The sequence below is a fragment of the Galdieria sulphuraria genome, assembly GCF_000341285.1.
Source record: "Galdieria sulphuraria unplaced genomic scaffold scaf_34, whole genome shotgun sequence".
NCBI lineage: Eukaryota > Rhodophyta > Bangiophyceae > Galdieriales > Galdieriaceae > Galdieria > Galdieria sulphuraria.
The window spans coordinates 57,247-83,533 of record NW_005178441.1 but is presented as its reverse complement, the minus strand read 5'-3'; the positions used below and the strand labels follow the sequence as shown (position 1 = coordinate 83,533).

The following is a 26,287-nucleotide window of genomic DNA, read 5'->3' as shown; positions in this document are numbered from 1 at the left end:
AATCGATTGAAAATATTCGAAAATTATATGTCGAGGTTTGCTTTTCAGACCCATCGTTTGTCTTGTAAGTGATAGACATATATCTTCTGAAGACATATTGACCTTTTATTTCAAAATAAGATTCTTCTGTCTCTCATTTATTTCTGAAGAAGAAGACGTGTGTCTCTTTATGCAAACGAAGGTGTTGTCATAATAACTCTGGTTTTGCTTTGCGAGGAATTCACATGGATGTGACTACCTCTTCTAAAGTGAGAAAACTTTCTCAACCCCAACATTTGTTGGATACAGTGCAAATCTTTATTTTCGATTGTGATGGTGTGATATGGAAAGGGGACTCTTTGATAGCTGGTGCCAAGGAACTGATCACCCAACTCAAGGACTTGGGCAAACGGGTGTACTTCATCACCAACAACTCTACCAAGAGTAGGGCATCATATTTGAAAAAGTTCCGTTCACTGGGTTTAGATAACGTCGATGCAGAAGAAATCCTTTCTTCTTCGTATGCTGCTGCAGCTTATCTTACTAGTATTCATTTTCAGTCAAAAGGGAAGAAGGTTTATGTTATCGGTGAGAAGGGGATCGAAGAAGAGTTAGAGAAGCATCATATTGCTTATCTCGGAGGTGAATCTGATAAAGATAAAGTTCCAGATATGCGACCTGGAGGCAAAGTGGTGCAAGATTCCCAAGTTGGTGCTGTGGTGGTCGGATTTGATCGATACATCAATTATTACAAAATTCAAGTAAGTAATAGTGATATCTAGAAAGCAAGATTTGATAATGGAATATAGTATGCCCAATTGTGTCTTTCACAGAATTCAGAGTGTTTGTTTATTGCAACCAATTTGGATAGTGTTACACATCTTACGGATGCTCAGGAGTGGGCTGGAAATGGAGCTATGGTGGGTGCCATTCGTGGCTGCACACAAAAGGAACCAATAGTTGTTGGAAAACCTTCTCCATTACTTATAAATGATGTCATCCAAAAGCATCAACTGGAACCTTATCAGATTTGTATGGTGGGAGATCGTCTCGATACGGATGTCCTGTTTGGAAAAAATAACGGACTGCAGACAGTTTTGAGTCTCTCTGGAGTCACTACAATAGAAAAGGTGCTTTCTGATAAAAACAAGATTCTTCCCGATTATTATATACAAAGTATTGCAGATTTGCTCTCTAAGAATATATAAATGCAAGGGGTTAGCAACGTGTTTTCACTCAACCTAATAAGCCTCCATATTTTCTTTTTCTGTTTTGATAATGCAAGCAGGCCTCATATAAATGTTTCCAAGTGAAGTCTGGCCATAAAGTTTCAGTCATATAGAGCTCCGTATAAGCAACTTGCCACAATATGAAATTAGATAAGCGCATTTCACCTCCTGTACGAATCAGCAAATCTGGGTCAGTGATAGAGTATTCTATAGCAGTTAGAATCAACATCTTGAATCAAAGTCTCCACTTACTTTGCATGTATTCATGAAACAGTCTCTCATCTATTTGTGAAGAATGCAAACGACCTTGTTCAACATCTGTCAGCATTCTACGAGTAACATTCACAATATCTTGTCTGCCACTATAATTCAATGCTATCGTCAACTCCAAAGATGAATTGGTACGAGACAACTCTTCAGCATCGAAGATACTTTGCCGTAGCGAGGAGGGTAAGTCTTCCATATTTCCGATAAATCGAATTCGAATATTTTCCTCTACAAGCCTTCGCAACTTGTGAGAAACCGTCTCTTGGAACAATAGAAACAAAAAGTCAATTTCTTCAATGGGTCGCTTCCAATTTTCAAAAGAGAAAGCAAACACAGTGACTAGTGGTATCTGCCAATGTACACAACAATCAATTAGTTCTTCCAGAGCAGCTACACCTGCCTGGTGACCGTGTGTTCTACAGTTAGAGTGGTTAAGACCCCAACGACCATTACCGTCCATAATTACTGCAATATGTCTCGGAAGCTTCTGAGGATCCAATAATGGTGGCAAAGAACGCCAGGGAAACTCGTGCCACTCAAGAGACTTGTTGTCATTCGTTATTGGAGCCTTCTCCATTCCCTCAAAGGAAACCACACTGTTTACACAAAACTGTTCCATAAGATCCTTTTGTGTCAAACGTAAATCTCGCCGAGTTGGTGAGATTATCTTTACAGAAACAAATTGTCCTTTGACACAGTACAGTACAGATGGATAACCACGAATACAACTCGAAGGAGATGATCTTCTAGTTGAGTAAATGGAATACCTTTGATTCACGTGAAAGTTTAGCAATATCCAACCACAACCTGGTGCATAAAGTCGACTCTTCAAAAGGTGAGTATTTCCCATTTCGATACTGTACATGGCAAGTTCCAAATCCCACACTCTAATCTCAAGTTGTATGAAGACGATCTTTCTACTAAAAAAAGAATATTCCTTAATACGTGTTGAGATCATTTTCCAAATAAAGGGGAATAACTTGTGAAACACAGAGAAGAGAAAGACAACAAAGAATTTTCTATATTTGCTTTAGTGAGTTTCAAATGGATAGCTCCTTGAGCGGATGACCTCCGCTATGACACTTGCAGCAATTGTTTGCATAACGATATCAAAGGCTACGTTGTGGAAAAATTGAAGCAAGACGTAATTTCTCTGTCTATCATCATACATAGTATCGTTCTTATCTTGACCACGTCATATATAATTATTTTGATTTGCATGTCTGCGTTTAACTAGGAAGGAGGAATCTTTGCATACGGAGTTTAGGAAATTATCTACTGATGGTTGTATATTTGGTTTAGAATTCATCATGGTTTATAAACATAAGTGCAGTTATATGATGCTTGCTGCACTTTGCTTACAAGGTACCTGTTGTAATGATTCAATATAGCACGATGGCTCATGGACAATGATCATGAGATGAAAATTTCCATTGAAATACCCCAGTATTTTCACTTGTCTTTCATAAGAGAATGGAGTCTTGCTTTCATCCACTTTAGGCAAATATTGTCAACCCTCAGAGTAATGAGCGGCTTTCCACTATTGAATGGCCCAAGTTGGCAATTTCAAGAAGAGACTCGAGGAGATGTCCACGTGGCCTAATTTCCTATCACCCCAAATCAGTCCCATTGGATCCCTCAACAGATTTTAGCTTCTTAGGAGCGAACCCCTTTTGGAGGAGATGCAGACTGTCTTGCAAGAAATACAAGTCGATGAACCACTGTACCAGTTGTTTCCAGGTATGACCAAACAAGAAATTGTGAACCGCGCTCTTTTAATTAGAAAAGAGGCTATGGAAAAGGAATCACCACACAGGTATGAGATAAGTGTTTTGTTGGATATTTGTTTAAGTTTGTAGATGTGTCGAAGGGTTGTTCTTCTTGAAAGAAACCTTGTACAAAAATAGCTTTAACTCTGAAGCGTTTCCAAAAGATAAACTACCGACTCTTCGTATATTTGAAGTAGGCTCTTGCTTTGGAGTCGCTCTTCGAAAGTTGGTGCTTGATGGTGCTTCGCGTGACAATATCTTTGGCGTTGATGTTTCTGATACCTTTGTTCGTCTTGGATATCAATTCTTTGATGACAAAGCTTCTTTTGGTGACAGAATCCGTGTGCTCAACGTTTTAGCTGATAACTTTTTCGACGTTGTGCACAGCTGGGCTGGACCTGAACCCTTTGACGTGGTTATAGCCAATCTCGTGTTTCATTGTTTGCCGGATCATAATGACGTTCTTGCGGAAAGAGCTTACAAGTTGCTTAAGCCTGGTGGCGTTCTCATTGGACAAACTGCAGCACATGCAAATGACATGAATGAGCAGTTCGTATTTGGAATAAGTCCTCGTAAAGCGGTTCTTCATTCGGAAAGTTCTTTTAACAATCTTTTAAAGTCCCATGGTTTTCAAACCGTGAAAGTAAACTTGAATGACCATCCTATGGAGGAGGAAGATATTCAGTGGATGTCTCGCCACTTCGCTTTTGATAAGAACGAAGCCAGTGGCTTGAGTCTTATGAGTTTTATTGCAAGAAAATGAACTTTTTTCGTATAAAGGATTATTTTATATTGAGAGACAGAATAGCCCTGCGATTACCGATTTGTTTCGGTTTCGTTTGGACAGATCGAAAGGTTCGCACCCCCTGCTGTAGTGTCGTTTTGTCCCAGACTTGTGGATTGATTGGCAAAATTCTGAGCCAACTTTGTTCTTTGAAGACTATGCAAACTGATGCAAGACAAGCACTCGAGACAGAAGAAAACATTTCTATCAATCCAAAAATATTAGAGTTATTTCCTGGTGCTTCTGAGAAGCAAGTCCTTGAGAGAGCTTTTCGAGTCAGACAGGAGGCTATTGAAAAGGAAATAAGCTTTCGGTAAGTGAAGCAACGAACCGAGCACATATTATGTGTATTTATTGTCGTGTAGTTGTATTGAAGGCTTGATATTTCTTCGTGAAGGATTGTATAGCAACACGTTCTTTGAAGAGGCATTTCGTAAGGAGAATATGAAGAATCTTAGAGTATTGGAAATCGGAACAGGCTTTGGTCTTTCTCTTCGCTGTCTTGCCAAAGAAGGTATATCTGTGGAAAACATATATGGCGTTGATATATCAGAAATTTTTTTGGAACTTGGATTTCATTTTATGGATGACAAAGCCAAGTTTGGAGATAGATTTCGTGTCATGGATGCCCTTGAGGAGAACTTTGTAGAAGAAATAGAAGCTTGGGCTGGAACAGACCGTCCTTTTGATGTTATTGTTGCAAACTTAGTTCTCCATATTTTACCAGGAAATAATGAAAAATTTGTTCAGCATGTCTCTCGTCTCTTGCGTCCTGGTGGAGCTTTTCTCGGGCAAACATTTGGAGTAGAAGATTACTTTGAAGAGGCATATGAATTTGGAATCCAACGCAAAGCTGTGATGCACAGTCCAGTGTCCCTTTCATCCCTATTCAACCGACACGGATTAGATCCCGTTCATGTCGATACAAAAGGAAGAGAAATAGATAAAGACGATTTCAAATGGATAGAAGCAACATTTGGTGTGGATATGCGTCCAGGAAAACCAAAGTCTTTGATGTCCTTTATAGGTTTTCGTCGTTGATTCGTTTTGTGTTCGCTGAAAATAAAACTTTTCTCATTGGACAAAAATTTTCTTATTGGGGAAGCAAACGGACGTCGTGAGCTTCAAACATGCAATCCAAACTTGCTCCAAAAGGTATCTTAATAGAGCGCCTTCTGGAGTTGAAAAAACTTAGGAACACTTATGGTGGTTTGAGAGCAAAGAAAACCAAGCGCTTGGTGGAAGCTGCGAAGGAAACCAACTCACCCGGTTACGAGCTACTGAAGAGTCTGGAACTTCGGTTGCAGACTATTGTTTTTAGGACTGGCTATTGTAAAAGTATACGAGCTGCACGTCAACTTGTGTCTCACGGACACGTGCGAATCAACGGTGACCGTGTAGTCCAACCAAGTTACCGTGTAAAGGAAGGACAGTTCATTACTATCGATCCCCACATTGGCTTGTGTAGGTTACCTGCAAACCCAGCTTTTGATCCTGAAATATCAAAGTTTAAGAAACCAGAAGAATGTGATGTTTATATCAGTCCCCCTTATCTTCTTGTACACCCAAAGTATCCGGTAGCTACGTTGTTACGAGAACCAAGCCCTGCAGAAGTCAAGGTGATAAGCAATCTTCTTCAGGTGAAACCTTATAGAATATGTAATATTTTTTAAAATATTTTGAAAATTTATGATATTAAAAAGTTTATGGAGTTGGTTTAACGAAAATATTAACCAAGTCTAGTTGTTACCTTGTTTACCTTGGTTAGCGGCGTTGTTATATCTCTTTTGGGTTCACTATCGTATACGATTTTACCCGATTGAATTCTTTCCTTGAATAGTCAGTTTCAAACTCGTTACTATTTGACAAACACACCTGAGTAAACGCTCAGCATAACTTTGCTCTTCTAATAAATGAGTGACCCTATTTCATACAATGTTGTTGATTCCAGTTTTCCTTGGAGAATGTGAAAATGCACACTTACCACAATACTGTCATATTCTTCTCACTAACAAGAGCTTTTACTAGATACAGAAAGTCTTCCCTACTTCTATATAGAATGAGTGCACAAACATAATTAGTCTTCTACTGCTTACGACGCATCCATAGAAGCTGTTGGTTCATCCAATATTAAGACGGCTGGATTCAGTAACAACAAAGAGGCGACAGCCACTCTCTGTTTCTCTCCACCACTCAGGCTATCGACTCTAGAATAATACAAATGTTCTAAACCTATTCGGTGAAGAGCACTTCTAGCCAACTCTTCTTTTCTTTGTTTTGTCTCATTGCGTATACAACACGTAAACTCCGTATCTACAGTAGGAAAAACGAGATTGTCATCGGGACTTTGATGAATAAGAGCTATAGGCTGTGCTGTTCGAATGCATCCTTTATGAGGAAGAAGTGAACCATAAAGAACTTCACAAAGAGTTGATTTTCCTGAACCATTACTTCCTAGTATCATACAAAACTGTCCTTTCGGTACTTGAAACGAGATTCCTGGTAGTATTTGCTATTCTCAGTTGGAGCTCAACGGATAACCAAGTAAGTGAACAACCTTTTAATACTGGTCGCGTCTTGGACCAAGCAAAGTGAACATCTTCAACAAAAATTCCTTCTTCCTTTCAATTCCATAAGTAAAAAACAACAAACAAGAGTGAACTTGATACCTCTTCAACGTGGGTCGGAAACTGGAAGAGTTCCCCCTGGGATAGTACAACAAGACTGGGTGCAATTCTCATTTTCTTAGTAACTTTCAAGCTACAACATTTCCTAAAAGCGATACACTTTTTTCCATTCCAAGCTGAAGAACAAGCAATAACCAATGGAGTTGCTTGAAACAAACTCCTTGTCATCTTGGAAACTCAATTCCTATTGGGCCAATGGAACAAGAATCGTCAACTACTAGGCAAGTAGACGGAAGAGACTTTTTGGAGACCGCTTATTTAGAACCTGACTTGTCAAAACAAGATAATATTTTTGAAATCTTACCGGATGGAACAAAAACCTTTGAATCAAACTTTGAGGAAGAAAAAGAAAGCACTTCAGCTGGAAGTCAACCTTTGTCTTCAAAGTATCGTTTGACAGACGTTCAAACACGACTAGAGTCTGCTGCCTTTCTGTTGTCGCAACTTCACTTTATACTTTCAAAACTGGAACAAAATGAGTTGCTGGAAGTAACTTTTACTACAGAAACTGAAAGGTCAGCGTTGTCAATGTTAAAGAGACCAGAGAAAGCGTTCATGAAACAGGCATATTTCATGAAATTGGCAAATCATATGGAAGAGAGACATAAGAAGCTTTCAAGACTAGTTGAAAGACAACAAGAGAGGCTGAGGCAATTTATTCGTTTGCGCAAACGTTGCACTGGTATTCGAATCTCCTCGAGTGGTCTTTGCGTTCAAGGATCCGTTGCAATCGATGATACTTGGTATAATCTTAATTTAGAAGATCCAGAAGAAAAGTTTATTGAGAAGCAAGATGTCATAGAATCTTCTATAGCCACGGGACCTGGAGATTGGCTTGGTCAAGTGAAGTTTCCTAGTCACTTAAATACGGAAAGACTGAGTAATGATAGAAAACTCGAGAAAAAGCTTCTAATTGCTATCAGTCGTGCGAGGTTCTTTGCCTTTCAGAGAAGAGCTTTTCGATATTTGGTCAATGCCTGCAACAAATGTAATCATATATTGTATTATTATCAGAATCGTGTACATGTGCAAGTACATCCAAGATTCCATGTTGTATTTGGATTGATTCGACCTGAAGAGTTGAATCAAGTCTCAGACTCGCCAATGAATAGAAAATGGGATGCGTTCAGTTATTGGTTATGTGAATGGAGTTTATTTTCGCCTAGCAATTTAGTAAAGTCATTCGATCAACTTATGAAAGGAGAGAGTAAGAAGTCCTTTTCATTGGAAATGAACAAGGTTTTGAATCTTCTCTATACGTTGGAAAGCACGGAAGAACTCGAAACCACAGCAGATAGACTTGCATCACATTTTGGCTTACAATTAGAATGGCTTTATGGAAAGGAATTGGGTCAAATCGAAGTGAAATTGACAGCAAACAAATCAGATGGCAAAGGTCCACAAGTTCTTTTAGGCACTGCCACATTTGTTGCTCCTTGTTCAGTTTGGTTTACTCCAGCTTTCAGAGTATATTGTCAGGGAGTGTTGGAAGTTTTGCAAGTATCTTCTACTCATTCTTGGTCATGGATATCACGTGATGAAGATTATCCACCTAGCTTTGAATGTCCAATTTCTCAACTCCCAAGCATTATCGCGTTACTACTTTGTGGGCGACTACTTCACTCTTTGGAGTTAATAGCTCGTTGCCACAAATGCGTTTTTGAAGTTGACCGTCAAGGTTTAGCTTTAGCTGTTCGAGGAAGAAGAACTTTTGTGACTTTGTGGTTGGAGGTAATTCCATTTTTAGAAAAACATGGAGAAATGGAAGAGATAGGTTTAGAAGCCTATTTAAATGGAGAATGTCTCAACTCTATGGAAATGCATCAAGTGGGCCTCTTCAGTTGGTTTCATTCTCAGTTGTGTCGTTTAGATTCGGAAGACGAAAGGTTATTTTTTCATAATGAAAAATGAGTTTACAAAGTGCTTTCTGCTTTTGTAAATGACTTTAAAAGAAAGATGAGAAATGCCGGTATTCTTTTTGGACTCTTCAAAGCTGCTCAGAATATATTCAATCATAGAACCTTTTTTGTCTTCCTTCTGTGGTTGTAGTTAATCTCGATGTACTTAGCAACAACAGTCTTTAGAGAAGCTTCGTCTATTGAAGAGGAGACTCGTTGCTACAGCAAGTTCCACTATTTAGAATTGGAATCCGGTAGTCCTTTGCATCATCGCGTAATAAACTAAAGAAGCTTTTTGTTATCTTTGTAACTAGTATTCCTTGTAGCAGTTGATGAAGAAGTAAGTTTTGATTATTTTTCTAGTTACATTTTGCGAAACGCAAGAACTTTTATGGAAGCATAGCGTGCTAAGGACATATAACCAATCCAGCTATAATAAGTTGTATTCTTATTGTATTGTTGGAGTCACACAATATTCCCAGCACCATCACTTTTGTGTCATGAACTATGAAAACAAAAGGATAAAAAAGTAAACTTCTTAAGAAGTAAACTGATGCATCTACAGTAATGTTTAAAAATGAACTAGTTGCATTTTTGTGAGTGAACATTGATAATATTTTCTTTTGTTTCACAATCACACTTTGATGTTCCACATTGTCGATCCCCAAATCACACCATCATTCATATTGATTTCCACGTCGTTGTGTTAGTCATTGACTAATGTTCCGTTTATACTTAAGTGGAAAAGAAATAAATATCGACGTTATCGCTATCCTAAAGTGCTTATTGTATTCTTTAGAATGTATGTTTGATTTGTAGAGTTATTTCTCTCGTCTAACTCAAACTCTTAGTTATATGGGCCATCGTGGTATTTGCAGTGAGCTCTTCTAAAGCCAAGTCTCCGCCTGGTACTTGTCAGTTTGGACCAGTATCAGTTTGTAACTTTGGTATAGCTTGGGGTGTGATAGGATGGCTTCTTACCATACTAATTATTGTGTTGGTCGTCCTGCATGTATTGAAAGATACCTCCTTTAGTCCATTGAAAGAATGTATCGCGAATGGTGTCATGGTAAGCTATTCTTTGTTCATAAAAAGCAATTATATGACAGTTTCATTGTCATGTTGAGGGGGTGTGGTGGTTTATTGCTGCCGTTGTGTAAGTTTATTCTATTCGACGTTCACAATTTGTGGCTAATTTCCAAAGTTTTTCTGCCAAAGAGCACGATCACGTGAGCGAAGCGACAAATACTATCACGGCATTTGCTTGGATGTTGACTATATTTGCTGCTTGTAGTTCAGCGCTTGCCTTATATCAGTCTCAAAGAGAGAAAGAAGAAGATTTTGGCCTTTCCGCTCCACCACCGCCTACATATACGGAACAAACAAAGATATAGCAAATAGATATGGCTTAATTGTTGGAATTATTCGAGACAGTGATTTATCCTACAAAGTAAAGGAATATGCATAAGTTGATTCTCTTTTTTTTGAATCATAGAAGAGAGCTTCGAGTAGTTACTGCGATTTCATTTGATTAGTTGATGCCAGCTTTTGTCGTTGACTGTTCTTTTATCTGCCGTAAACATGGCATAAAGTTGAAACGAAAAACCAATACAAGGTACAGAACTTTCTTGAATATGGAACAAGAATATTCGGTTCCAAGTCCTCTATTTGACAAACTTGTGGAAGAGTCCAAACGTATCAAAGCTTCCTTTCACTTCCCTGGACATAGAAGGGGTTCAGCTATTCCTAGTTGCATGCGCGATTCTTTTGGTTCCTTGATATTTTCAGCTGACCTTCCAGAGCTTCCCGCCTTGGATAATCTAGCCAATCCTACAGGAGTTATTAAGGAAGCAGAAGATTTGGCAGCCAAAGTTTTTTCGGCTGGCAAAAGTTGGTTTCTTGTTAACGGAGCAACATCGGGCATGCTTGCTGCTATTATGTCTTGTTGTCGACCAAAGAGAAAAGTTTTGGTTCCACGCAACGTGCATCAGTCAGTCTTGTATGCTTTAATATTATGTGGTTCTATCCCTGTATATATTGCTCCCAACTATCATGCCAACTATAATATTGCTTTCGAAATTCCTGAAAGCTCTATAGAAGAACAGTTAAGAGAACATAGAGGAGAAATAGATGCTGTAGTCATTGTTTCGCCTAATTATCATGGATATGTTTCGAATATTTCTGATATTTCAGAAATATGTCGACGGAACGATGTTATTTTAATAGTTGATGAAGCTCATGGAGCTCATTTTATATTTCATCCATCCTTTCCTCCTCCTGCTCTAAGGAGTGGTGCAGATATAGTTGTACATGGTACACATAAATGTCTTACTTCGTTGACTCAAACAGGAATGCTGCACGTAAGTTCAGATGCTTTATCTTCAGGACGTATTGATGCCAGTCGCATCTCTAATGCATTACAACTTGTTCAAACATCGAGTCCTAATTATTTATTGTTGGCGTCCCTTGATGCCTCAAGACAACAGTTTGAGGTACAAGGCGAAGCAATGTTACAAAATGCATTGGCCTTGTCATCTCTAGCCAGAAGTCAACTTGAGGAGGTTCCGGGTTTTCGAGTCTTAGGGAAGAGAAATCCAACCGACATGTTTGATCCCACGAGAATGAATATTGTGATGACGGAAGATTATTGGGACTGTAATGGTTTCGACATTGATCAATTACTTATTGAAGATTATGGTGTGTATGCAGAATTGCCTTCATTTAATCATCTCGTATTTATAATCTCTCCTGGCAATCTTGAGTCTGATATTTCCAGTTTGGTTTATGCCTTGAAGGAGATATCAACTAAATTGAAGAAAGATAGCAACACTATGTTAGTCAGTGAATTGCCACAGAACTGTAAGAATTGGCAATTTTTCGGGAAAACTGCTTCGCGACTCTTTCAACCACCTTTTCCATTGCAAAGAATTTCTCCGCGAGATGCATTTTATCATCCTCATAGAGAATATGTGCAGTTTGCTGATTCAGAAGGTCGAATAGCTGCATGTACAGTTTCATGCTATCCTCCTGGTATTCCAATTTTGTTACCAGGAGAAGAAATTTCTAATGATGCACTTACTGTTATTGACACATTGAGAGGATTTGGAGCAACTGTCACGGGTTTTAATGAGGATCACAATACTATACAAGTTGTTTAGGATATTAATGGCTTGAAGGTCGGAGTAAGGATCTTTTGTAACGACGCCATGTCGTATCAACTTTTATTATGACAAGATGTAGAAGCAATAGAAACATATATTTTTATCGATCAGTATAGTTTTGTACAAGTTGAGGATTGAGATTGTGGAATGATATGGATACAACCCAATATTTTTTCAAAAGGTTTTGAAGAACACTATCATGTCTATGAAAGCTTTCATATGGATTAGGTCAACTACTTTTTGCTCATTTTGAAAGACACAAGTTTCATGGTTGTTCACAAGGGCTATCACTGTGGAAATTATCTGCACCTAATTCAGTCAACTATCGTATATCATTAGACATATTGAGATGGTGAGACTATATTCCTTTGAACTGAGAAGAATAAATATTCGATTCTTTTTCATTTCCCTTTTTGGGTCATGTCAATGTTGCCTTGTTCCTCTTCCTCCGCCACTTCCTCTAGGCAAAACGAAGACTATTTATATGAATACGACGAACTGGAACAAAAATCTATTTTAGATGCCAAGCCTTGGACTAAGGATCCCAACTACTTCAGGAAAGTTCGAATATCTGCAATTGCACTTCTCAAAATGTTGAATCACGCACACTCTGGAGGTAATATTGAAGTTATGGGAAGTATGCAAGGAAAAGTGAAAGGAGACTGTTTTCTAGTTATGGACGCTTTTCCTTTGCCAGTGGAAGGTACAGAAACAAGAGTAAATGCTCAAGCACAAGGGAACGAGTTTTTAGTAGACTATCATGAAAAGAGCAAAACTGTGCAGAGGCCCGAGCACGTGATTGGTTGGTATCATTCACACCCCGGATACGGCTGTTGGCTCTCCGGAATTGATGTGTCGACTCAAATGACACAACAACAGTATCAGGATCCCTTTGTCGCTATCGTTGTGGACCCCATACGAACCATTTCTTCGGGTAAAGTGGACTTGGGTGCTTTTAGAACGTACCCTGCAGACTATAAACCCGCAGATTCAGAAGCTGTGGAGTATCAAAACATTCCTCTGAATAAAATCGAAGACTTTGGAGTTCACTGCAAGCGTTATTATCAACTGGAAGTCTCCTACTTTAAGTCAAGTTTAGATTCTTCATTACTGGATTTGCTTTGGAACAAGTACTGGATCAACAACTTGTCTTCAAGTCCACTGGTTACAAACCGAGAGTATATTTCTAAACAAATTTCCGATATTGGAGAAAAATTAGAACAGATACAAACTCAGGTTTGTTTTCATGTCTTTCAGTTCTTCTTTATTGAACAATATTTTTAGGTTTCTAGTTATTATCATGGCTTTGGATACAAAAGTATGGAATTTTCTAATATACGTGACTCGAGAAAAGGAAACAAGATGACCCAAGTTACTCGAGATGCAGAAAGGACAAGCTTTGACTTAGTGCAAGGATTGATGAATCAATTAGTCAAAAGCAAACTATTTGGTGTTTAACATCTATTACAGTTTCTAAATGAAGTATCTTCTTCATGTGCAGGCTTGTTTTCTTCCCTAGTTTCAAGTCCTTTACGTTCAGGAATAGCTTTTAGAAAGGTTTCCTTCCAAGAGTAACTGTTGTACTTCAAAAGTAAAATTTGGAAAACACATAATACAGAAAGTATAGGAGTTCCATGTTGCAACTTGAAAAATTTCTCAATCGGCAACTTTGCAGAACGCACACCTAAATAAGTTGCCCTTTGTTGCGCAGCTCCCTTGAGACGATTTCTGTCGACCAGTCCTCCAATAACATAAACTTTGCTAGGGTCAAGATCGCACTCGTTGTAACGTCCTTCCCATTCTTGCATACCCAGAAGTTCAGCAGAGTCATAAGAAAGGTAGATAATGTCCTTTAGATGGTTATACAAAAAGTCTTCACCTTTCCAAGTTACAGGCCATTTTGTCCACATCGGACACGAAGTTTCGAGCTGCCTTTTCACTCTTTCGCCCATACCAACAATATGCATAGAAACTGGCTTCTCTTGGTTCAAGATGGCCTTTTTATTTAGCGAACAACAATGCTCCAGTTGCTTTACCAAGGAGACAATTTCTCTATCGGTTTGAACTTTGTCCCAAGAAGCTTCTCCACCACATAAGTCAAAACATATCTTAAAGTTTGACTCTGTCAATACCCTTTCTCGCAAGTCTTTCTTACTCCAACGTCTATTATTCTCTGTTCCTGACTGAGTTGTGGGAGCCTCAGAGGGTGTAACGGAATTCATTAAACTATTTCTAGGAGATCTACTTCTCTTGACCTCCTTTCTTCTCTTTCTGGCTTCAAGCCTTTTCAACTTCCTTCTTTCTATATAAGCTTGTCTATCGTCATTCTGAGAAGGAGCCGATAAAGACTCCATCATCATCGATAATGACAACTTGATTCAACAATCAAAAGTGACTTGCTCCTTTGAGAAATGCATTTAATTTAAATGTTCATGGACTCGATATAATTTACTCATGACACTGTTCTTGTCAACACAGTCTTCTGGGAAACTCATCAAGTCCTTTGAAAGAATTTCATATTTGCACTCCATGTCCCCATAAAGTTGCGGAGACGAAGCATCCATAGAAAACCTAAGGAATGTCAGTTTCTCCACAAAATAAGAATGAAAATACAACCCAAGTTTTTCTTTGTAGAATCTAACCGCATCTTCATTTCTTTTAAATACCGTCAGCATCATTTTTCTCATTTCTAAAATATTCATTTTTGTTTCTGTTAAAATGCACGATCAAATATCTTCTTACTTGTATGCCGTCCTAGCGTTTCTAGAATTTGAACCACTTTCTTTCCAACACCGAGACCCTGGTATCTATCAACAACATGTAACTCATAAATATAGAGAACATTTTCCAAATTTTCAATAGTAAATCTGTAATGAACAAATCCAACTAGAGTCATAGGAGGATAGTGTCGGACCTTTAAAAGACTAAGGACACAAACACGCCTGTTAAAAAGTTAACAAACCAAAAGATATCGTGCAGCATCGGAACGCAGCTCCGCTTTCTTTCCAGCAGCACTCCAAAGGCCAGCACTTTCATAACTTTAATATCATCCATAACAACGAATTAAGACTGAACGAATGAATAGATACGATAGACACTTACTCTTGACGGGTGTGTTTCTCAACAACTTGAAAACACCATTGTCGCAGTTCCAAAGAAAGTTGGGAACCCTTATAACTATCCAAGGTAATTTCAAATTGGTCGAGTTGGATGGTCTTGTCCAGTTCAAACTTTTCTAGAGGATTCTCTATGCCGTTGGCTTCGAGAACAAGTGAACGTGCACGAGATCTGGAGAAAGAGAGGTCCTCTTCCTATTTTCAAAGGGAATACTATTTCGGTAATACAGTTTATAAAAGCGAAATCTACTTACTGCGTCCACACGTCTTTGCCTCTTACGTACGTTCCTCAAACTATTCATTGCAAGGCTGCCTCAGCCCGCGTCCATTTCGACATCATTCACTGACTGAATCGATGTTTGATTCGTCATTTGCAATTTCCAGGCACCAAAGGATGGTCATTATTCTCTTGATGCACATAATTCTGATAGGCGAATATCCTAAATAATTATGTCCGCTTGGATTGAAAAGATTGACTGGTTAGCTTGCGCCAGAGTTAAAAAAATGAGCTAAATTTACTTCAATTTGTAGATTCTTAGATAAGTTCTTCTTGCGCTAGTCTTCCTGAAGTACGAGTTTTCATTATGTTTGGGAGACATGGAATGGCATCATTGGCACCTGTAAATATATACTATATACTTGATAGAAGGTTTCCAAAAAGGGCAATCTATACCACTTTTATCATGGAATATTTTGTGTTCTATTCAGCTGCGCAGAGACGTTCTGCTATCTGCCGTACAATCCAAAGAGTATGTTAAGGAACAATTATTTATTATTACTCTCACTGATATAGTTTATAGCTGCACTAACCACTTGCAAAAGTTTTTCCATCTCAATATCAATGTCCTTGTATCGATAAACTTTGCTGCATCCATTTCTTGGTGAGAGTTGGTTGGTTTCATTGGACTCTTGATGCATGCCTGAAATATGGAAATAGGTCAACCCAAGAAATTTCGCAAGTGCCCCGAAGTAGCCCTCTCCCGAGCATAAAGATGGAGATAGTTCTATAAGAACACTTCCCCTCTTCATAAAAATGATATTTGAGAGACTTGCTCCATGCGCAGCAATAACAATAGACACCCTGTGCATTAACTGAGCCTAGAGGAATTTAGTTTTAAGAACAACTTAAATATTGGCCCACCTGTTGTAAAGCAGAAAGATATTCGAAGAGTATAATGGAAACCTTGACACCAAATACTTTTTCCAATTCTTTTGTCATTATTTCAGCTCGCCGTATGCGTCTTGTTGTGTTTCTCTGTATCATAATTATTTTTGAGAGTGGCTCAGGAGAAAGTTGTGCAAATGATGGCTTCTTGAGTTTCATATGAATGACCTTCTGGAGTCTTTCACTGGCATCATTCGAATACAGCCAATGCGTGTAAGATTCAGGCCTTTGAGCTGCTCGAGTGTTGTAAAATATATGTTCGAAGCAAAGAAATGGTGATTTTAGGGCTCTGCGCATTTCTAAGAATGTTTCTGCTCCCTTAATTACCAACTCGATACCAAAATAACGTTGAACAGTTTCTTTCACTATGAGGACAATGTTCCCATGCCATGTCTGTGGATTCAATACTAGTTTCTCTGAAACATTTGGAAATGCAACAAACACTATCTTATGTTTTGAGATGAGTTTTAGCTCTGGCATGGATGTCACACTAGAAACTATTGAGTAAGCTGCAAGAAGTTCCTCGAGAAAATGCTGTATTTACTATAAGTGTTTTTGTTCAACCGCTCTTTGAAGCAAACTTACCGGAAGATGTTGATTATGTCTAGCGATGAACAGAGGGTAGGGGAACAAAAGGGGATTATTTCTTGTTTGTATACTTAATAAAGTGTCGTTGGTCGGCAAATGATGTATGCTCCTTTGCAGACTCGTATAATGACGAGACTTTAGAGAGGCCCACATTCGAACTTCAGGCCTTTTGGATGCGTAGGAAGACTTGTAGCACTGGAAAACACACAAGTCTTGATGCAGTTTGTGAGACTGTATCCAAAGCCAGTGATCATCTATATCCAAACAGAAGTTGTACCAATGAATGATATGTTCAGTCGAACTCAAGGTAAAATTGGCTATCAATGGATTAATAAGAGATCTCTCAAATGTTGAAGATTGATAGTTCGCGTGTTTCTTGCAATCCACCGCTTTGAAAGCTCTTCTCATTTCTCTTGTTTCTATTTTTTATATTCATTCATTCATATGTTTTCAAAGTATGTGAGAAAGACTTGTGATACCTTTGTACGAAATGTGCATAATTAAGATGATAAGGGAAGACATACCTAGAAACTTTGCTGTTTGCAGGCTCACCAACTTGGCAAAGAATAATTTTTCTGCTTTCTTAGGCTTCATTTTATTTGCAACTTGTAACATTAAGAGGCAAAACCTCGTTTTTCGCGGCAATATATCAAAATGTGCGCCTTCGTCCCTCTTATGGATGAATTGCTTTTTTTTTCTTTGATGAAATTTCTTTGGGAATTCAAGGATTCAGAAATAGGAACAATTTACAGAGTTGCTAATAATAAGGGAGGGAAGAAAACTGCAAAGGAAGTTGTGTTCGAATGTAGTCATGAGCCTCACTTGTGAAGTGATCTTATCCAAAATATCTATTCCTAGTTACAAGCTTAAAATACTATAAGATATCTCACAATGTTGCATTCGTAAAATGAAAGATATTTACTTGAGCTATCGGTAACAGCAATCAATTGACTTTTATATACCCAACAACAAGTATCGCACGCGACAAGTAACCGATCGCAGCTCAACAAACGTAGATACTCCTGCCATTTACTTGAAAAGCTTTCTTAAACTCATATTTTGTTCCGAGTCCTTCCTCATTACTTTGCTTACAGCCATCTCGAAATCTTCTTGGGTCACATGTATTCTTCTCTCCCGTAGGGCAAACATTCCAGCTTCTGTACAAACTGCCTTTAGCTCAGCTCCACTTGCCCCATGCAGTTGCGAAGCAATCTTCTTCAAATCAATACCTCGAACTAGATTCATCTTCCTCGAATGAATCTTCAAAATATCAAATCTAGCATCCTCATTTGGGTTAGGAAACTCAATCTTCCTATCAATCCGACCAGGACGAAGCAATGCAGGATCAAGAATATCTATTCGATTGGTTGCCATCAGAACTTTGATATTCTGGTGCGGTTCGAAACCGTCGAGCTGATTCAAAAGCTCCAACATAGTCCTTTGCACTTCCGAGTCACCACCACCGGAATTTCCAGAGTCAATACGAGTCGAACCAATTGAATCAATCTCATCCATAAAAATAATGGAAGGAGCATGTTCACGAGCCATCACAAACAACTCACGAACCATTCTACTTCCTTCCCCTATATATTTCTGCACAAGTTCACTTCCTGATACTCGAATAAAGGTACAGTCCGTGTGATGTGCCACAGCTCTTGCCAACAAAGTCTTGCCAGTACCCGGGGGACCATATAAGAGAACTCCCTTTGGTTGCGCTATACCGAGCGACTCGAAGAGTTCTGGATGTTTTATTGGAAGCTCGATAACTTCCTTTATCTCTTTAATTTGCTTGTCAAGGCCTCCAATCATGTCATAAGTAGAGTCTGGAACCTTTTCAACTCGCATAAGACTCACAAGGGGGTCTACTTTGCTAGGAAGTATCTTATGCAACGAGTAAGAGTCGTTCCTTAGTGCTACCCTTAAGTTGGGAGTGATACTGTTGATATCGATTTCCTTGTCCAAGTCTACAACGTACTTCCCTTCAGGTTGAACTTTCACCAGAACTTTCGAACGTCCCATGACTTTTACAACTTCACCAACATATGACCCAGGTTCTTGCAATATGTGGAGTTCCTCTCGAAGGTTTTTAACTAGTTCGCTGTTAAAACTTAGAAAAACAAAGACGGACGGACGTACCCTTTGAATTCAGATCATTTCTTTGCGCTTCTAAACGTCTTAAGTTATCCTCTTTCTCCCTTATAAAACCTTCAAGTTCGTCAAGTTTCCTTTCATAATAGGAGTGAAGTACTACGTTGGATCCTCTTTCCGTTACTGATTCCAAGCCTGCTGAAGCCGACATCTTATCAAGGACTAATAATCAATTTTCACAAGTGAAGGGATGAAAGATGATCTCTTATATACAGATGCTTCATTTCGTTAGTTCTTTCACAGACGACTTATGCATGTAGAAAGGCTAGGTTTTGAGTTTATTCGTACGTCAAATAAGTTTATATTTGCTACTCTATAAATCACCTTTAGCAGTCAACAACTTGCATGTTAGAAAAACAGTTGACATGTCTCGTCTATTTGTAAAATAACTTTCAACGAAAAAGACAATCCGACTCCAACAAACTGTAGCCTTTAGATTCTTCTTTCTGTAGTACATTTGTATTCTTTCATAAAGCAGAAATGACATCATTGAAGAACAAAAGGACGGATTTATTTTTCACTATGGTGCTCCTTCGAAACTAAGGTTAAAAGCATCATCTTGTCAATCAGATGGCAAGAATGTGCAAATAGGTCAAGCTTGAAAACGATAAATAAATAGGAAGAGGAAAGAATGAAAAGCCAATGAGGATTGAAAATTCTTTGGACGGTTCTTAGCTGGTCGAGTCGAGTTGTTTCAGTATGGGAGTCAGCGCTGGTCGCGCATTGAAAACCTTCACAGATCCTGTTTCCTTTCAAAAGAGTCTTTCTGGTTTACAAAGAGTATTGGGTTTATTGGTGGAGTCATCGTCGCTCCAGATTGCTATCTCAGATGCGTCGTAAGCTTGTCTCTTGGTAGGGCACATGTTTCTTAGCTGAAGAACATAGGAGAGTTAACTGTGCTCCTTTTGGCTTTTTGTACCGTCACAATGCACAAGATGACGCGAAGATCCTTTCGAGGGCGTTTGAATTTGCACAAGAACATGAAACGGTGCCATTCTTGGTAAGCGGTGCCGTAGTTGGTATACGTTGCGAAAACAGTAGAGAAGCTAAAGAAGAGGTGCAGTTGTTTCCTCGTTGAAACCAGAAATTTTTTCAACTGAATATTTTTAGGCTTTAAGTGTCCGAAACTATGTCGAAGAACTACTGGATAACGAAAAAGGGGGTCAATTCTCATCAATCTTGTACATAAACCAGGCAGCTGCACTGAAACAGGCGATTCTGCGAAAAGAGGACTATCTACGAGCTAGAAAGAAGATAGTTCAAAGTAAGCAAATTAGCAGTTGACAATATTGAATAAATACCAATATCTCTTTAGGATTGCTAGCAAATAGACCTCCAGGAGCAAGGCTGCCACCTGATCCTAACGAAATGAAAGAACCTGCAGAGATTATTACGTTGACAGCGGTCGATATCTTACAATACGGTCTAAGCAAACCCTTATAAAGTTTTTCATTTGCCCATAATAGAAACTATTGCTCCTTAAAAGGCTCTTAACAATTCATTGCGCTGTTTTTCAAGTAAACGGGCAAATTCGCTTCTTGCTTGTCGTAACGCGTTGTCAAACAAGGGAAATATTCGCATATTCAAAAGTTTAGGATTTCGGCAGTATCTACTAAGATTGCGAGAACCTATTTCTTCCGCATCACTATCAAACCAAACAACAAACTCCTTATCAATGACGAATCCTGGTAACGCTAAACATTCAAGACCTTCCAATCTTATTTCTAAGTTTTCCAAAATATAACTGGGTACTAAGCAGCCACAAGTTGTCAGTGCGATTCCAAAGCCAGGAATTGGACTTTCTTCAAGGGATTCCAGAGCGCGATAAAAGTACCTGTTGCTTACTAGGAAGGGGGGTTCCTTGTAGAAGAAAGCAACATAGTCTATTCTATTTTTAGAGAAAAGTGACCAGGCTGAGCGAGAGAGTTTGAAAAAAGGTGAATTGTTCAAGTCTCCTGACAAGTCTATAACATATACTGAAGCGTTGAAACGAGAGTCAATGAACCGCAGTTTTTTCTCTACTTGAAGCCAATTCACCGGAGAATTGCCCTTTCTCATCGTTCTAACCACTAGGAATATACATACTACCACACAAATCACGGAAATGTAAACTACAAATAAACAAGAAACATTTCTTTCACTTGGTGAAGTTCGTTTTCTTCCAAAGTCGTTGTTCATCCCACCACCAAAAGCAAATCCAAAAGTTATCAATTCACTTCATTAGAAACGAATACCTTTCTGCCATTTCTTCAGGAGATAAACACAAGATCTCAACGGTCCTATGAGAATACTATATAATCAATTTTTCACAGGAGAGAAGTTTGATACCTGCACTAAAAAGGCCCTTGAATGCCTGACCAATGCTAGAATTCCTAACCGTATTTTTGAAAGTCTTTTTCAAAATATCTTGACAAGTTCTCGTTCCAAACTGTGATATTGTTTTTCTTGCTTCTTCTACATAAAGTTTATCTGGGCATATGTCTTGAGAACTAGTCGACATACTACAATAACAACGCTTGACAAAATGAGATGGTATCCGTTGCAACAGGCCTAATAAAGAAGAACTGTGGTTATCCTGTTTTACATAAACATGGCGACCATTTCCAGAAGAGCAATGAACCCGTAAAAGATGATCTCCAAGCAAAGAGCTTAAAGCTTCATTATAAAGGTTCCGAAAAGATAGCAAATTTGCTGAGACAATGTTGGAAATTTTGTGTGGGTTTTCAGCTGAGAATGTGAAACGGATATCGCCATAATAAGATAACTGTGATATCTTTTGAAATAAAGAAGCTTCGGTAAACTCTACAGGCAATAGAATTATTGCTGCACTCAACGCAGCTTCCAAGTTATCCATAAGAGCTTGATTCATCTCTGCAAGATCTACATCAAATGTCTCTCCTGTTCTTGGATCACAGTTCAAGGACTTTGAAGGAACAAACATTCTCACAGGTTTATGAAGCCGCCCTGCTAGAAAGAGATATTTCCAAGATTGCAGATCTTCCAAGAGATCTGAGAAACCAACACAACCGTACTTCATAAGACCACCCTGGAAAGGAACTAGCGTGTTGTACAAAACAGGTACACCTACTTTGCAAGTTTGGACTGAACTGGTCAATTTCGGACCAACCAACTTTGGAATAAAAGCGTAGTGTGATGGATTCTTCTTCATATTTTCTCGATGCCACTCAAACGAGTCTTCGAGAACTAAAATAAGATCAAGCATAGTAGCTTCCTTATAGCTTCCTATCATAAAAGATCAATCTACCAGAAAAACCACGGCACCGCAAACTAACCAATCTGAGGAATTGCTCCTGATCCATAAGCGAAAGCAAATTTTACAGGCGGCAGCGTTTCCAGAGCTCTTCGCACTCGCTCCTCATAAAATTCCGAGTCCCTTTGTTGCTCCTCAAATATATGAGCAAAAGGTGACTGAAGTGGAATTCTCTGACGCTTTTGACTTTTAGAAACTGCCATTTACCAGAATCGTATTAGTCTAGGGCCCGCAAATTCCTATTCAACTGTAAGGAACTTCCAAACTCATCTTCCTTTTGACTTGCAATCAAAACATTGAACGTCATTCATTCCCATTTCATACCCTTTTCGTATTGCTGTTGTTTTCTTTCATATTCTTTCTTCCTATTTCAATCAACTTTGTGAAACTTCTCCGTTTTTAAAAGTGCTGAAATAGAATTTAGTGGCCTACAAAATAATTGTATCAAGGTCTTGAAAGAATAAAGACTGAATGTTAGAGAAAGACGCATCTTTACATTATCCTTAATGATTATAAACCTTCTGTGCTCTATACATCATAAATAAAGCATAACTTGCTGACCGACCGTCACAGTCAGTGCAATCTAAACTTGATTTCTTATCTTGGATTGATTCCTGCAGTTCTTGTCGGTGACTTTTGGAAGAATGGATTCTTCCAAAAAGTCAACCAACCCAAAGTTGTCTGAAAGTGGGACAAAAGACAATCGAGGAAACTCACAAGATGGTCACAGGAATAAGAGAGCACGAACAAAGTCTTCCTCGAGACTTTCGAGTCAAGGCTCCATTGTATATTATTGCAATTATTGTGAGAATGGCTCCTTTCGACATGTTGAGTCATAATCGTTTATCTTATTTTTAGGTAAAAGAGATGTGAGTAGAGTATTGCATATTCGTTGTGCAGAGTGTCAGGATTTTGACTTGTGCGTCGACTGCTTTTGGAATGGCCTTACGCTGTGGCCACACCGTGAAGATAGTCCATATCGTGTGATATCTCCCATTTACTCTCCCTTATACTGCGAAGACTGGTAAGCAACTTGTGTCATAAATATTAGCAAACTCGCTTATTTTGTGTAGGACTGCTTTAGAAGAGGAATTTCTTTTGGATGGCCTGGAAAGATTCGGGTTGGATAACTGGACGGAAGTTGCTCAGCATATTCAAACAAGACACCCGTTGGAGACCAGAGCGCATTATGTTCGTACTTATTTTAATAGCGAATATTCACCTCTACCCGACCCTAATACTGTTCTTTCACGGGATAACACTGATTAGTATGATTGTTTCTGATCTTTCAATGAAATCTGACTTCTTTTGATAGTTCTATTTTTGTGACGGATCCAGACCCCAAGTCATTGCGTGTTATGCATCATTATACGGAGGATGACAATGCAGGTTGGATGCCTAAACGAGGAGATTTTGTTTATGAATGGTCAAATGAAGCGGAAGAGATTTTAGCAGATATGGAAATCTCTCCCAACGATAACAACACCGTTAAGTTGAACTCTTTGCATATGTCGATATTTGTTTTACTAACTCGTGCAAAGGAGAAGGAGATAAAACTGCGACTTTTAGAAATATACAATGCGAAATTGGATGAAAGAGAAATGAGGAAGGATTTCCTTCTAAAGAGAGAGCTGTTGGACACGAAAAGACGGGAAGCCCTTATGAACAGCCTAAGTTCATATGAACGTGAACTATATGAAAAGCTGTGCGTTTTTGCTCGTTTTATGCCACAAGAGGATTTTCTTGAGTTGATAAGATCATCTTCAGAAGAGAAAGAACTAAGAAGTCAAATTTCCGATTTACTACCAGTTCGACTCGCTGGAGCAAAGACAATGGAAGAGTACAACGAGATAGAGCCGAAGCATTTATCAACTCTTGACTTGAGTAATATGATTTCATTTATCATTTCATACAGTTTCTAAGAACATTTTGTATAGACCAGTCAGAAAAGGGAAATTTTGGAGAGGATATTAGTCGCCCTGAAGAAATGGATGGAGCCGAACTGCTGTCAACCACAGAACTAACGCTGTGCAAGAATTTAAAAATCTGCCCCCAGCAACTTTTGATTTTCAAGGTACGATTAATTGCCTATCGAAGGTTTGATGATAACTTGTCTTTTTTTATAGGAACATCTTATCCGTGAATCTGCCAAAGCAGGTTTTTTACGAAGGAAAGATGTCAAAGACCTTATAAAGTACGATACAGTTAAGGTCCTTCGAGTGTACGATTACTTGATAGCTTGCGGTTGGGTTAATCCAGAACCTCCCAGTGATACAACAGCTCCACAAGTGGCAGTGAACGTCCACGCTGGCAATGGTAGTTCTAAATAGTGCGACCAATTTTGGCTTCTTCCGTAAAAAAGGTTTCTTGGAACGAATGTGAAATAAATAAGACTTTTGTTCCGACTGAGACGAAGATTTACAGGAATTGGCCGAAATTTGTCAAAATTCACTTAGCGTAGAAACTAAATGAGAGAACGAACCTTTTATTCTTATAGTATTTATATTATTCCTGACCAGATTTCGCCAACAAAACCTTTCTGCAAGAACGGCACAAATTGCATCATAAATTATATGTATATATATCTATATTTGTCTGTGAACAACGTTTGCATACACTTCTATAGATATAAACTTAGTCGTTACAGGTAGAACAAAAAGAGCAAACAGAACAAGGAAAAACCAGTCACTTCGGTTCTTCATACCAAAATCATCCCGTTCCTTCTTTGGTCTGTGACTTCTCTGCGTGACTTTCTTTACCAAACATATCCCGCAGCTTTTGGAAGAAATGCTTTGCCATGTTTCTTCCACCTCTGCCATTTGCAGAGTTTGTTGTCTGCAAAATCTCCGGATCTTCTCTTGCTAGCTCTTCTATCAACTGCCTTTGTTTCGGAGAAAGCTGTGTCGGAACCACCACTTGAAAGTGAACGTACTGGCTGCCATAACCACCTGAGCCAATCTTTGGAAGACCTCGACCTCTGATAACTTTCATATCATTTGATTGACTCCCGGATGGTATCTTTACTTCGATTTCCCCATCCAAAGTACGGACTCTTACGGTTCCCCCCAGTGCAGCTTGTGCAAACGTTATCGGAGCAACTACGTGTAGGTCCGCACCCTCACGATGAAAATATTCATCTTCTGCCACATGTATTCTTACAAACAAATCTCCAGCACCACCTCCTCGTAACCCGGCTTCTCCTTTCTTCGCAACTCTAAGAGTTGTACCCGTGTCTACACCAGGTGGAACCTTGACTCGAACTGAACGACTTCCAGTGGTAACACCTGTTCCGTTACACGCTCCACAAGGATCCCGAATGATTTGACCACTTCCACCACACTTCCTACAAGTTGTTTCAAAGGCAAAAAAGCCTTGTGAAAAGGCTTCTGTTCCAGAACCTCCACAAGCCGTGCAAGCTTGAGTAGCCATACCTCTGGAAGAGGAGCCACTGCCGTTACACTTGCTACACTCAACTTTACCTGTAAAACGAACTTCTTTCTCGCAACCCTTTGCTGCTTCCATAAAGTCTAAGGATATTCGCAATTCTACATCGGAACCTCTAACTGCAGTCTGCGATCCTGTTCTTCTTCCTCCGCCAGCAAACGGACCGAAGCCACGGCCTCCAAAAAACTCATTAAACTCTCGAAATATTTCTTCAGCAGACGCAAAACCACCAGGCCCAAAACCTTCAAAACCTGCCGAAGACCTAGCATCTCCTCCTGCGTCGGCTGCTCGGACACCTTCACGACCATACTGATCATAAATAGACCTTTTTTTCTCATCTGAAAGAACTTCGTAAGCTTCGCCTATCTCCATAAACTTATTTTTATCTCCCTTAGCGCCAGAGTCAGGATGATACTCCTTAGCCAAACGATAGTATGCCTTCTTGATTTCTTGTTGACTTGCATTTTTAGGTACACCTAGGATATCATAATAGTCTCTCTTGGAACCGGAAGAGTAAAGCCTCTTCAAGAAAAAATTATTAAGTGATGGTTTCTGTCTAGAAGAGAATTGTGAAACCCTGTCACTTGTGAATCTGTGAAGCCCCGAGAAACTACTGGGAAGACGTTTGCACTCTCTCTGTCGATGAAATGTAGTATAGTCTCTAAATAGGGGGTGCTCAAGCTTCTTTTCACGAGTCCAAAACTTGTGTTGACTGAAAAAAGTCGCCGACTTCCTGGAAGAAACTCCAAGGAGTTCGTAGAGCGGCATCGCGTCACAAGCT

General features: G+C 39.1%; 18 protein-coding genes across 20 annotated transcripts in view; 10 read left to right on the top strand and 8 right to left on the bottom strand.

Moving 5' to 3' along the window:
- The first annotated feature begins 3 nt into the window (after nucleotides 1-3).
- Gasu_39450 (4-nitrophenyl phosphatase) lies at nucleotides 4-1,358 on the top strand. The gene is made up of 3 exons (XM_005705031.1): nucleotides 4-64; nucleotides 121-740; nucleotides 789-1,358. The coding sequence occupies exons 1-3, from the start codon at nucleotides 28-30 to the stop codon at nucleotides 1,185-1,187; spliced, it is 1,056 nt and encodes a 351-aa protein (XP_005705088.1). The 5' UTR covers nucleotides 4-27; the 3' UTR covers nucleotides 1,188-1,358.
- Nucleotides 1,359-1,382: 24 nt separating this feature from the next.
- Gasu_39440 (undecaprenyl pyrophosphate synthetase) lies at nucleotides 1,383-2,493 on the bottom strand. Its single transcript, XM_005705030.1, has one exon. The coding sequence runs from the start codon at nucleotides 2,431-2,433 to the stop codon at nucleotides 1,444-1,446; it is 990 nt and encodes a 329-aa protein (XP_005705087.1). The 5' UTR covers nucleotides 2,434-2,493; the 3' UTR covers nucleotides 1,383-1,443.
- Nucleotides 2,494-3,103: 610 nt separating this feature from the next.
- Gasu_39430 (uncharacterized protein) lies at nucleotides 3,104-4,038 on the top strand. The gene is made up of 2 exons (XM_005705029.1): nucleotides 3,104-3,291; nucleotides 3,335-4,038. Exons 1-2 carry the CDS (start codon nucleotides 3,158-3,160, stop codon nucleotides 4,005-4,007), a joined length of 807 nt encoding a protein of 268 aa, XP_005705086.1. The 5' UTR covers nucleotides 3,104-3,157; the 3' UTR covers nucleotides 4,008-4,038.
- An 85-nt stretch (nucleotides 4,039-4,123) lies between these two features.
- On the top strand, nucleotides 4,124-5,110 carry Gasu_39420 (uncharacterized protein). Its single transcript, XM_005705028.1, has 2 exons — nucleotides 4,124-4,341; nucleotides 4,394-5,110. Exons 1-2 carry the CDS (start codon nucleotides 4,187-4,189, stop codon nucleotides 5,067-5,069), a joined length of 831 nt encoding a protein of 276 aa, XP_005705085.1. The 5' UTR covers nucleotides 4,124-4,186; the 3' UTR covers nucleotides 5,070-5,110.
- Nucleotides 5,111-5,113: 3 nt separating this feature from the next.
- On the top strand, nucleotides 5,114-5,728 carry Gasu_39410 (30S ribosomal protein S4 (plastid)). Its single transcript, XM_005705027.1, has one exon. The coding sequence runs from the start codon at nucleotides 5,159-5,161 to the stop codon at nucleotides 5,699-5,701; it is 543 nt and encodes a 180-aa protein (XP_005705084.1). The 5' UTR covers nucleotides 5,114-5,158; the 3' UTR covers nucleotides 5,702-5,728.
- Nucleotides 5,729-5,732: 4 nt separating this feature from the next.
- Nucleotides 5,733-6,893, bottom strand: Gasu_39400 (ABC transporter, cobalt/nickel transport, ATP-binding protein). Of its 2 annotated transcripts, XM_005705025.1 has the most exons (6): nucleotides 6,698-6,893; nucleotides 6,596-6,649; nucleotides 6,125-6,540; nucleotides 6,013-6,078; nucleotides 5,904-5,951; nucleotides 5,733-5,854 (listed from the first exon to the last, which is right to left on the bottom strand). In XM_005705025.1, exons 1-6 carry the CDS (start codon nucleotides 6,881-6,883, stop codon nucleotides 5,758-5,760), a joined length of 867 nt encoding a protein of 288 aa, XP_005705082.1. In that variant the 5' UTR covers nucleotides 6,884-6,893; the 3' UTR covers nucleotides 5,733-5,757. The 2 variants fall into 2 exon arrangements, with proteins under 2 accessions (XP_005705082.1, XP_005705083.1); XM_005705026.1 differs by having other exon boundaries at nucleotides 5,793-5,951; nucleotides 6,125-6,527; nucleotides 6,586-6,649.
- Nucleotides 6,894-6,903: 10 nt separating this feature from the next.
- Nucleotides 6,904-9,210, top strand: Gasu_39390 (uncharacterized protein). Its single transcript, XM_005705024.1, has one exon. The coding sequence runs from the start codon at nucleotides 6,911-6,913 to the stop codon at nucleotides 8,624-8,626; it is 1,716 nt and encodes a 571-aa protein (XP_005705081.1). The 5' UTR covers nucleotides 6,904-6,910; the 3' UTR covers nucleotides 8,627-9,210.
- A 23-nt stretch (nucleotides 9,211-9,233) lies between these two features.
- Nucleotides 9,234-10,148, top strand: Gasu_39380 (uncharacterized protein). Its single transcript, XM_005705023.1, has 4 exons — nucleotides 9,234-9,415; nucleotides 9,465-9,682; nucleotides 9,741-9,769; nucleotides 9,818-10,148. Exons 1-4 carry the CDS (start codon nucleotides 9,334-9,336, stop codon nucleotides 10,005-10,007), a joined length of 519 nt encoding a protein of 172 aa, XP_005705080.1. The 5' UTR covers nucleotides 9,234-9,333; the 3' UTR covers nucleotides 10,008-10,148.
- Nucleotides 10,149-10,233: 85 nt separating this feature from the next.
- Nucleotides 10,234-12,176, top strand: Gasu_39370 (lysine decarboxylase). The gene has a single exon (XM_005705022.1). It carries the CDS (start codon nucleotides 10,248-10,250, stop codon nucleotides 11,769-11,771), a length of 1,524 nt encoding a protein of 507 aa, XP_005705079.1. The 5' UTR covers nucleotides 10,234-10,247; the 3' UTR covers nucleotides 11,772-12,176.
- Nucleotides 12,177-12,183: 7 nt separating this feature from the next.
- On the top strand, nucleotides 12,184-13,271 carry Gasu_39360 (COP9 signalosome complex subunit 5). Its single transcript, XM_005705021.1, has 2 exons — nucleotides 12,184-13,010; nucleotides 13,059-13,271. The coding sequence occupies exons 1-2, from the start codon at nucleotides 12,201-12,203 to the stop codon at nucleotides 13,230-13,232; spliced, it is 984 nt and encodes a 327-aa protein (XP_005705078.1). The 5' UTR covers nucleotides 12,184-12,200; the 3' UTR covers nucleotides 13,233-13,271.
- A 1-nt stretch (nucleotide 13,272) lies between these two features.
- Nucleotides 13,273-14,143, bottom strand: Gasu_39350 (uncharacterized protein). The gene is made up of 2 exons (XM_005705020.1): nucleotides 13,459-14,143; nucleotides 13,273-13,417 (listed from the first exon to the last, which is right to left on the bottom strand). The coding sequence occupies exons 1-2, from the start codon at nucleotides 14,132-14,134 to the stop codon at nucleotides 13,311-13,313; spliced, it is 783 nt and encodes a 260-aa protein (XP_005705077.1). The 5' UTR covers nucleotides 14,135-14,143; the 3' UTR covers nucleotides 13,273-13,310.
- Nucleotides 14,144-14,152: 9 nt separating this feature from the next.
- On the bottom strand, nucleotides 14,153-15,263 carry Gasu_39340 (N-acetyltransferase 11). Its single transcript, XM_005705019.1, has 6 exons — nucleotides 15,145-15,263; nucleotides 14,877-15,085; nucleotides 14,737-14,812; nucleotides 14,517-14,688; nucleotides 14,391-14,463; nucleotides 14,153-14,345 (listed from the first exon to the last, which is right to left on the bottom strand). Exons 1-6 carry the CDS (start codon nucleotides 15,190-15,192, stop codon nucleotides 14,192-14,194), a joined length of 732 nt encoding a protein of 243 aa, XP_005705076.1. The 5' UTR covers nucleotides 15,193-15,263; the 3' UTR covers nucleotides 14,153-14,191.
- Nucleotides 15,264-15,552: 289 nt separating this feature from the next.
- Gasu_39330 (transferase, transferring glycosyl groups) lies at nucleotides 15,553-17,063 on the bottom strand. Its single transcript, XM_005705018.1, has 3 exons — nucleotides 16,641-17,063; nucleotides 16,032-16,589; nucleotides 15,553-15,988 (listed from the first exon to the last, which is right to left on the bottom strand). The coding sequence occupies exons 1-3, from the start codon at nucleotides 17,049-17,051 to the stop codon at nucleotides 15,656-15,658; spliced, it is 1,302 nt and encodes a 433-aa protein (XP_005705075.1). The 5' UTR covers nucleotides 17,052-17,063; the 3' UTR covers nucleotides 15,553-15,655.
- A 389-nt stretch (nucleotides 17,064-17,452) lies between these two features.
- Gasu_39320 (AAA-type ATPase) lies at nucleotides 17,453-18,963 on the bottom strand. The gene is made up of 2 exons (XM_005705017.1): nucleotides 18,780-18,963; nucleotides 17,453-18,733 (listed from the first exon to the last, which is right to left on the bottom strand). The coding sequence occupies exons 1-2, from the start codon at nucleotides 18,940-18,942 to the stop codon at nucleotides 17,673-17,675; spliced, it is 1,224 nt and encodes a 407-aa protein (XP_005705074.1). The 5' UTR covers nucleotides 18,943-18,963; the 3' UTR covers nucleotides 17,453-17,672.
- Nucleotides 18,964-19,433: 470 nt separating this feature from the next.
- Gasu_39310 (uncharacterized protein) lies at nucleotides 19,434-20,328 on the top strand. The gene is made up of 4 exons (XM_005705016.1): nucleotides 19,434-19,627; nucleotides 19,677-19,848; nucleotides 19,902-20,055; nucleotides 20,107-20,328. The coding sequence occupies exons 1-4, from the start codon at nucleotides 19,491-19,493 to the stop codon at nucleotides 20,232-20,234; spliced, it is 591 nt and encodes a 196-aa protein (XP_005705073.1). The 5' UTR covers nucleotides 19,434-19,490; the 3' UTR covers nucleotides 20,235-20,328.
- Nucleotides 20,329-20,342: 14 nt separating this feature from the next.
- Gasu_39300 (uncharacterized protein) lies at nucleotides 20,343-22,303 on the bottom strand. Its single transcript, XM_005705015.1, has 3 exons — nucleotides 22,085-22,303; nucleotides 21,120-22,034; nucleotides 20,343-21,070 (listed from the first exon to the last, which is right to left on the bottom strand). Exons 1-3 carry the CDS (start codon nucleotides 22,263-22,265, stop codon nucleotides 21,012-21,014), a joined length of 1,155 nt encoding a protein of 384 aa, XP_005705072.1. The 5' UTR covers nucleotides 22,266-22,303; the 3' UTR covers nucleotides 20,343-21,011.
- A 350-nt stretch (nucleotides 22,304-22,653) lies between these two features.
- Nucleotides 22,654-24,465, top strand: Gasu_39290 (transcriptional adapter 2-alpha). 2 transcript variants are annotated; one of them, XM_005705013.1, is made up of 7 exons: nucleotides 22,654-22,866; nucleotides 22,921-23,086; nucleotides 23,136-23,330; nucleotides 23,378-23,549; nucleotides 23,604-23,946; nucleotides 24,000-24,136; nucleotides 24,189-24,465. In XM_005705013.1, exons 1-7 carry the CDS (start codon nucleotides 22,707-22,709, stop codon nucleotides 24,390-24,392), a joined length of 1,377 nt encoding a protein of 458 aa, XP_005705070.1. In that variant the 5' UTR covers nucleotides 22,654-22,706; the 3' UTR covers nucleotides 24,393-24,465. The 2 variants fall into 2 exon arrangements, with proteins under 2 accessions (XP_005705070.1, XP_005705071.1); XM_005705014.1 differs by having other exon boundaries at nucleotides 23,378-23,946.
- Nucleotides 24,466-24,502: 37 nt separating this feature from the next.
- The window catches only part of Gasu_39280 (molecular chaperone DnaJ), a 2,971-nt gene continuing 1,186 nt past the window's right edge, over nucleotides 24,503-26,287 (bottom strand). Inside the window, exon 1 of the mRNA XM_005705012.1 lies at nucleotides 24,503-26,287. This exon is cut by the window's right edge and continues 1,186 nt beyond it. Within this exon, the coding sequence (XP_005705069.1) occupies nucleotides 24,772-26,287 (1,516 nt within the window). The 3' untranslated portion in view covers nucleotides 24,503-24,771.

Bases quoted from the DNA above. Each gene is read 5' to 3' on its own strand.
- Gasu_39450 (XM_005705031.1), top strand. From the start codon at position 28: ATGTCGAGGTTTGCTTTTCAGACCCATCGTTTGTCTT. The intron at 65-120 runs GTAAGTGATAGA...TTTCAAAATAAG, and splicing joins TCAGACCCATCGTTTGTCTT to ATTCTTCTGTCTCTCATTTA. The intron at 741-788 runs GTAAGTAATAGT...AATGGAATATAG, and splicing joins TCAATTATTACAAAATTCAA to TATGCCCAATTGTGTCTTTC.
- Gasu_39440 (XM_005705030.1), bottom strand. From the start codon at position 2,433: ATGATCTCAACACGTATTAAGGAATATTCTTTTTTTAGTAGAAAGATC.
- Gasu_39430 (XM_005705029.1), top strand. From the start codon at position 3,158: ATGCAGACTGTCTTGCAAGAAATACAAGTCGATGAACCACTGTACCAG. The intron at 3,292-3,334 runs GTATGAGATAAG...TTAAGTTTGTAG, and splicing joins GAAAAGGAATCACCACACAG to ATGTGTCGAAGGGTTGTTCT.
- Gasu_39420 (XM_005705028.1), top strand. From the start codon at position 4,187: ATGCAAACTGATGCAAGACAAGCACTCGAGACAGAAGAAAACATTTCT. The intron at 4,342-4,393 runs GTAAGTGAAGCA...ATTGTCGTGTAG, and splicing joins GAAAAGGAAATAAGCTTTCG to TTGTATTGAAGGCTTGATAT.
- Gasu_39410 (XM_005705027.1), top strand. From the start codon at position 5,159: ATGCAATCCAAACTTGCTCCAAAAGGTATCTTAATAGAGCGCCTTCTG.
- Gasu_39400 (XM_005705025.1), bottom strand. From the start codon at position 6,883: ATGACAAGGAGTTTGTTTCAAGCAACTCCATTGGTTATTGCTTGTTCT. The intron at 6,650-6,697 runs GTATCAAGTTCA...TGGAATTGAAAG, and splicing joins TTCCGACCCACGTTGAAGAG to GAAGAAGGAATTTTTGTTGA. The intron at 5,855-5,903 runs GTGTGTTTGTCA...ATTCAAGGAAAG, and splicing joins TATGCTGAGCGTTTACTCAG to AATTCAATCGGGTAAAATCG.
- Gasu_39390 (XM_005705024.1), top strand. From the start codon at position 6,911: ATGGAACAAGAATCGTCAACTACTAGGCAAGTAGACGGAAGAGACTTT.
- Gasu_39380 (XM_005705023.1), top strand. From the start codon at position 9,334: ATGTTCCGTTTATACTTAAGTGGAAAAGAAATAAATATCGACGTTATC. The intron at 9,416-9,464 runs GTATGTTTGATT...TCAAACTCTTAG, and splicing joins CTTATTGTATTCTTTAGAAT to TTATATGGGCCATCGTGGTA. The intron at 9,770-9,817 runs GTAAGTTTATTC...TAATTTCCAAAG, and splicing joins TGGTTTATTGCTGCCGTTGT to TTTTTCTGCCAAAGAGCACG.
- Gasu_39370 (XM_005705022.1), top strand. From the start codon at position 10,248: ATGGAACAAGAATATTCGGTTCCAAGTCCTCTATTTGACAAACTTGTG.
- Gasu_39360 (XM_005705021.1), top strand. From the start codon at position 12,201: ATGTTGCCTTGTTCCTCTTCCTCCGCCACTTCCTCTAGGCAAAACGAA. The intron at 13,011-13,058 runs GTTTGTTTTCAT...CAATATTTTTAG, and splicing joins TAGAACAGATACAAACTCAG to GTTTCTAGTTATTATCATGG.
- Gasu_39350 (XM_005705020.1), bottom strand. From the start codon at position 14,134: ATGATGATGGAGTCTTTATCGGCTCCTTCTCAGAATGACGATAGACAA. The intron at 13,418-13,458 runs GTGTGCGTTCTG...AAATTTTTCAAG, and splicing joins ACAAAGGGCAACTTATTTAG to TTGCAACATGGAACTCCTAT.
- Gasu_39340 (XM_005705019.1), bottom strand. From the start codon at position 15,192: ATGAATAGTTTGAGGAACGTACGTAAGAGGCAAAGACGTGTGGACGCA. The intron at 15,086-15,144 runs GTAAGTAGATTT...CTTTGAAAATAG, and splicing joins GGCAAAGACGTGTGGACGCA to GAAGAGGACCTCTCTTTCTC. The intron at 14,464-14,516 runs GTAAGAAGATAT...TGAATATTTTAG, and splicing joins AACGCTAGGACGGCATACAA to AAATGAGAAAAATGATGCTG.
- Gasu_39330 (XM_005705018.1), bottom strand. From the start codon at position 17,051: ATGAGAAGAGCTTTCAAAGCGGTGGATTGCAAGAAACACGCGAACTAT. The intron at 16,590-16,640 runs GTAAGTTTGCTT...TAGTAAATACAG, and splicing joins GACATAATCAACATCTTCCG to CATTTTCTCGAGGAACTTCT. The intron at 15,989-16,031 runs GTGGGCCAATAT...AAATTCCTCTAG, and splicing joins ATCTTTCTGCTTTACAACAG to GCTCAGTTAATGCACAGGGT.
- Gasu_39320 (XM_005705017.1), bottom strand. From the start codon at position 18,942: ATGTCGGCTTCAGCAGGCTTGGAATCAGTAACGGAAAGAGGATCCAAC. The intron at 18,734-18,779 runs GTACGTCCGTCC...ACAGCGAACTAG, and splicing joins AAATGATCTGAATTCAAAGG to TTAAAAACCTTCGAGAGGAA.
- Gasu_39310 (XM_005705016.1), top strand. From the start codon at position 19,491: ATGGGAGTCAGCGCTGGTCGCGCATTGAAAACCTTCACAGATCCTGTT. The intron at 19,628-19,676 runs GTAAGCTTGTCT...TGAAGAACATAG, and splicing joins ATTGCTATCTCAGATGCGTC to GAGAGTTAACTGTGCTCCTT. The intron at 20,056-20,106 runs GTAAGCAAATTA...ATATCTCTTTAG, and splicing joins TAGAAAGAAGATAGTTCAAA to GATTGCTAGCAAATAGACCT.
- Gasu_39300 (XM_005705015.1), bottom strand. From the start codon at position 22,265: ATGGCAGTTTCTAAAAGTCAAAAGCGTCAGAGAATTCCACTTCAGTCA. The intron at 22,035-22,084 runs GTTAGTTTGCGG...CTTTTATGATAG, and splicing joins AGGAGCAATTCCTCAGATTG to GAAGCTATAAGGAAGCTACT. The intron at 21,071-21,119 runs GTATCAAACTTC...GTATTCTCATAG, and splicing joins CAAGGGCCTTTTTAGTGCAG to GACCGTTGAGATCTTGTGTT.
- Gasu_39290 (XM_005705014.1), top strand. From the start codon at position 22,707: ATGGATTCTTCCAAAAAGTCAACCAACCCAAAGTTGTCTGAAAGTGGG. The intron at 23,331-23,377 runs GTATGATTGTTT...TTCTTTTGATAG, and splicing joins TCACGGGATAACACTGATTA to TTCTATTTTTGTGACGGATC. The intron at 24,137-24,188 runs GTACGATTAATT...CTTTTTTTATAG, and splicing joins AGCAACTTTTGATTTTCAAG to GAACATCTTATCCGTGAATC.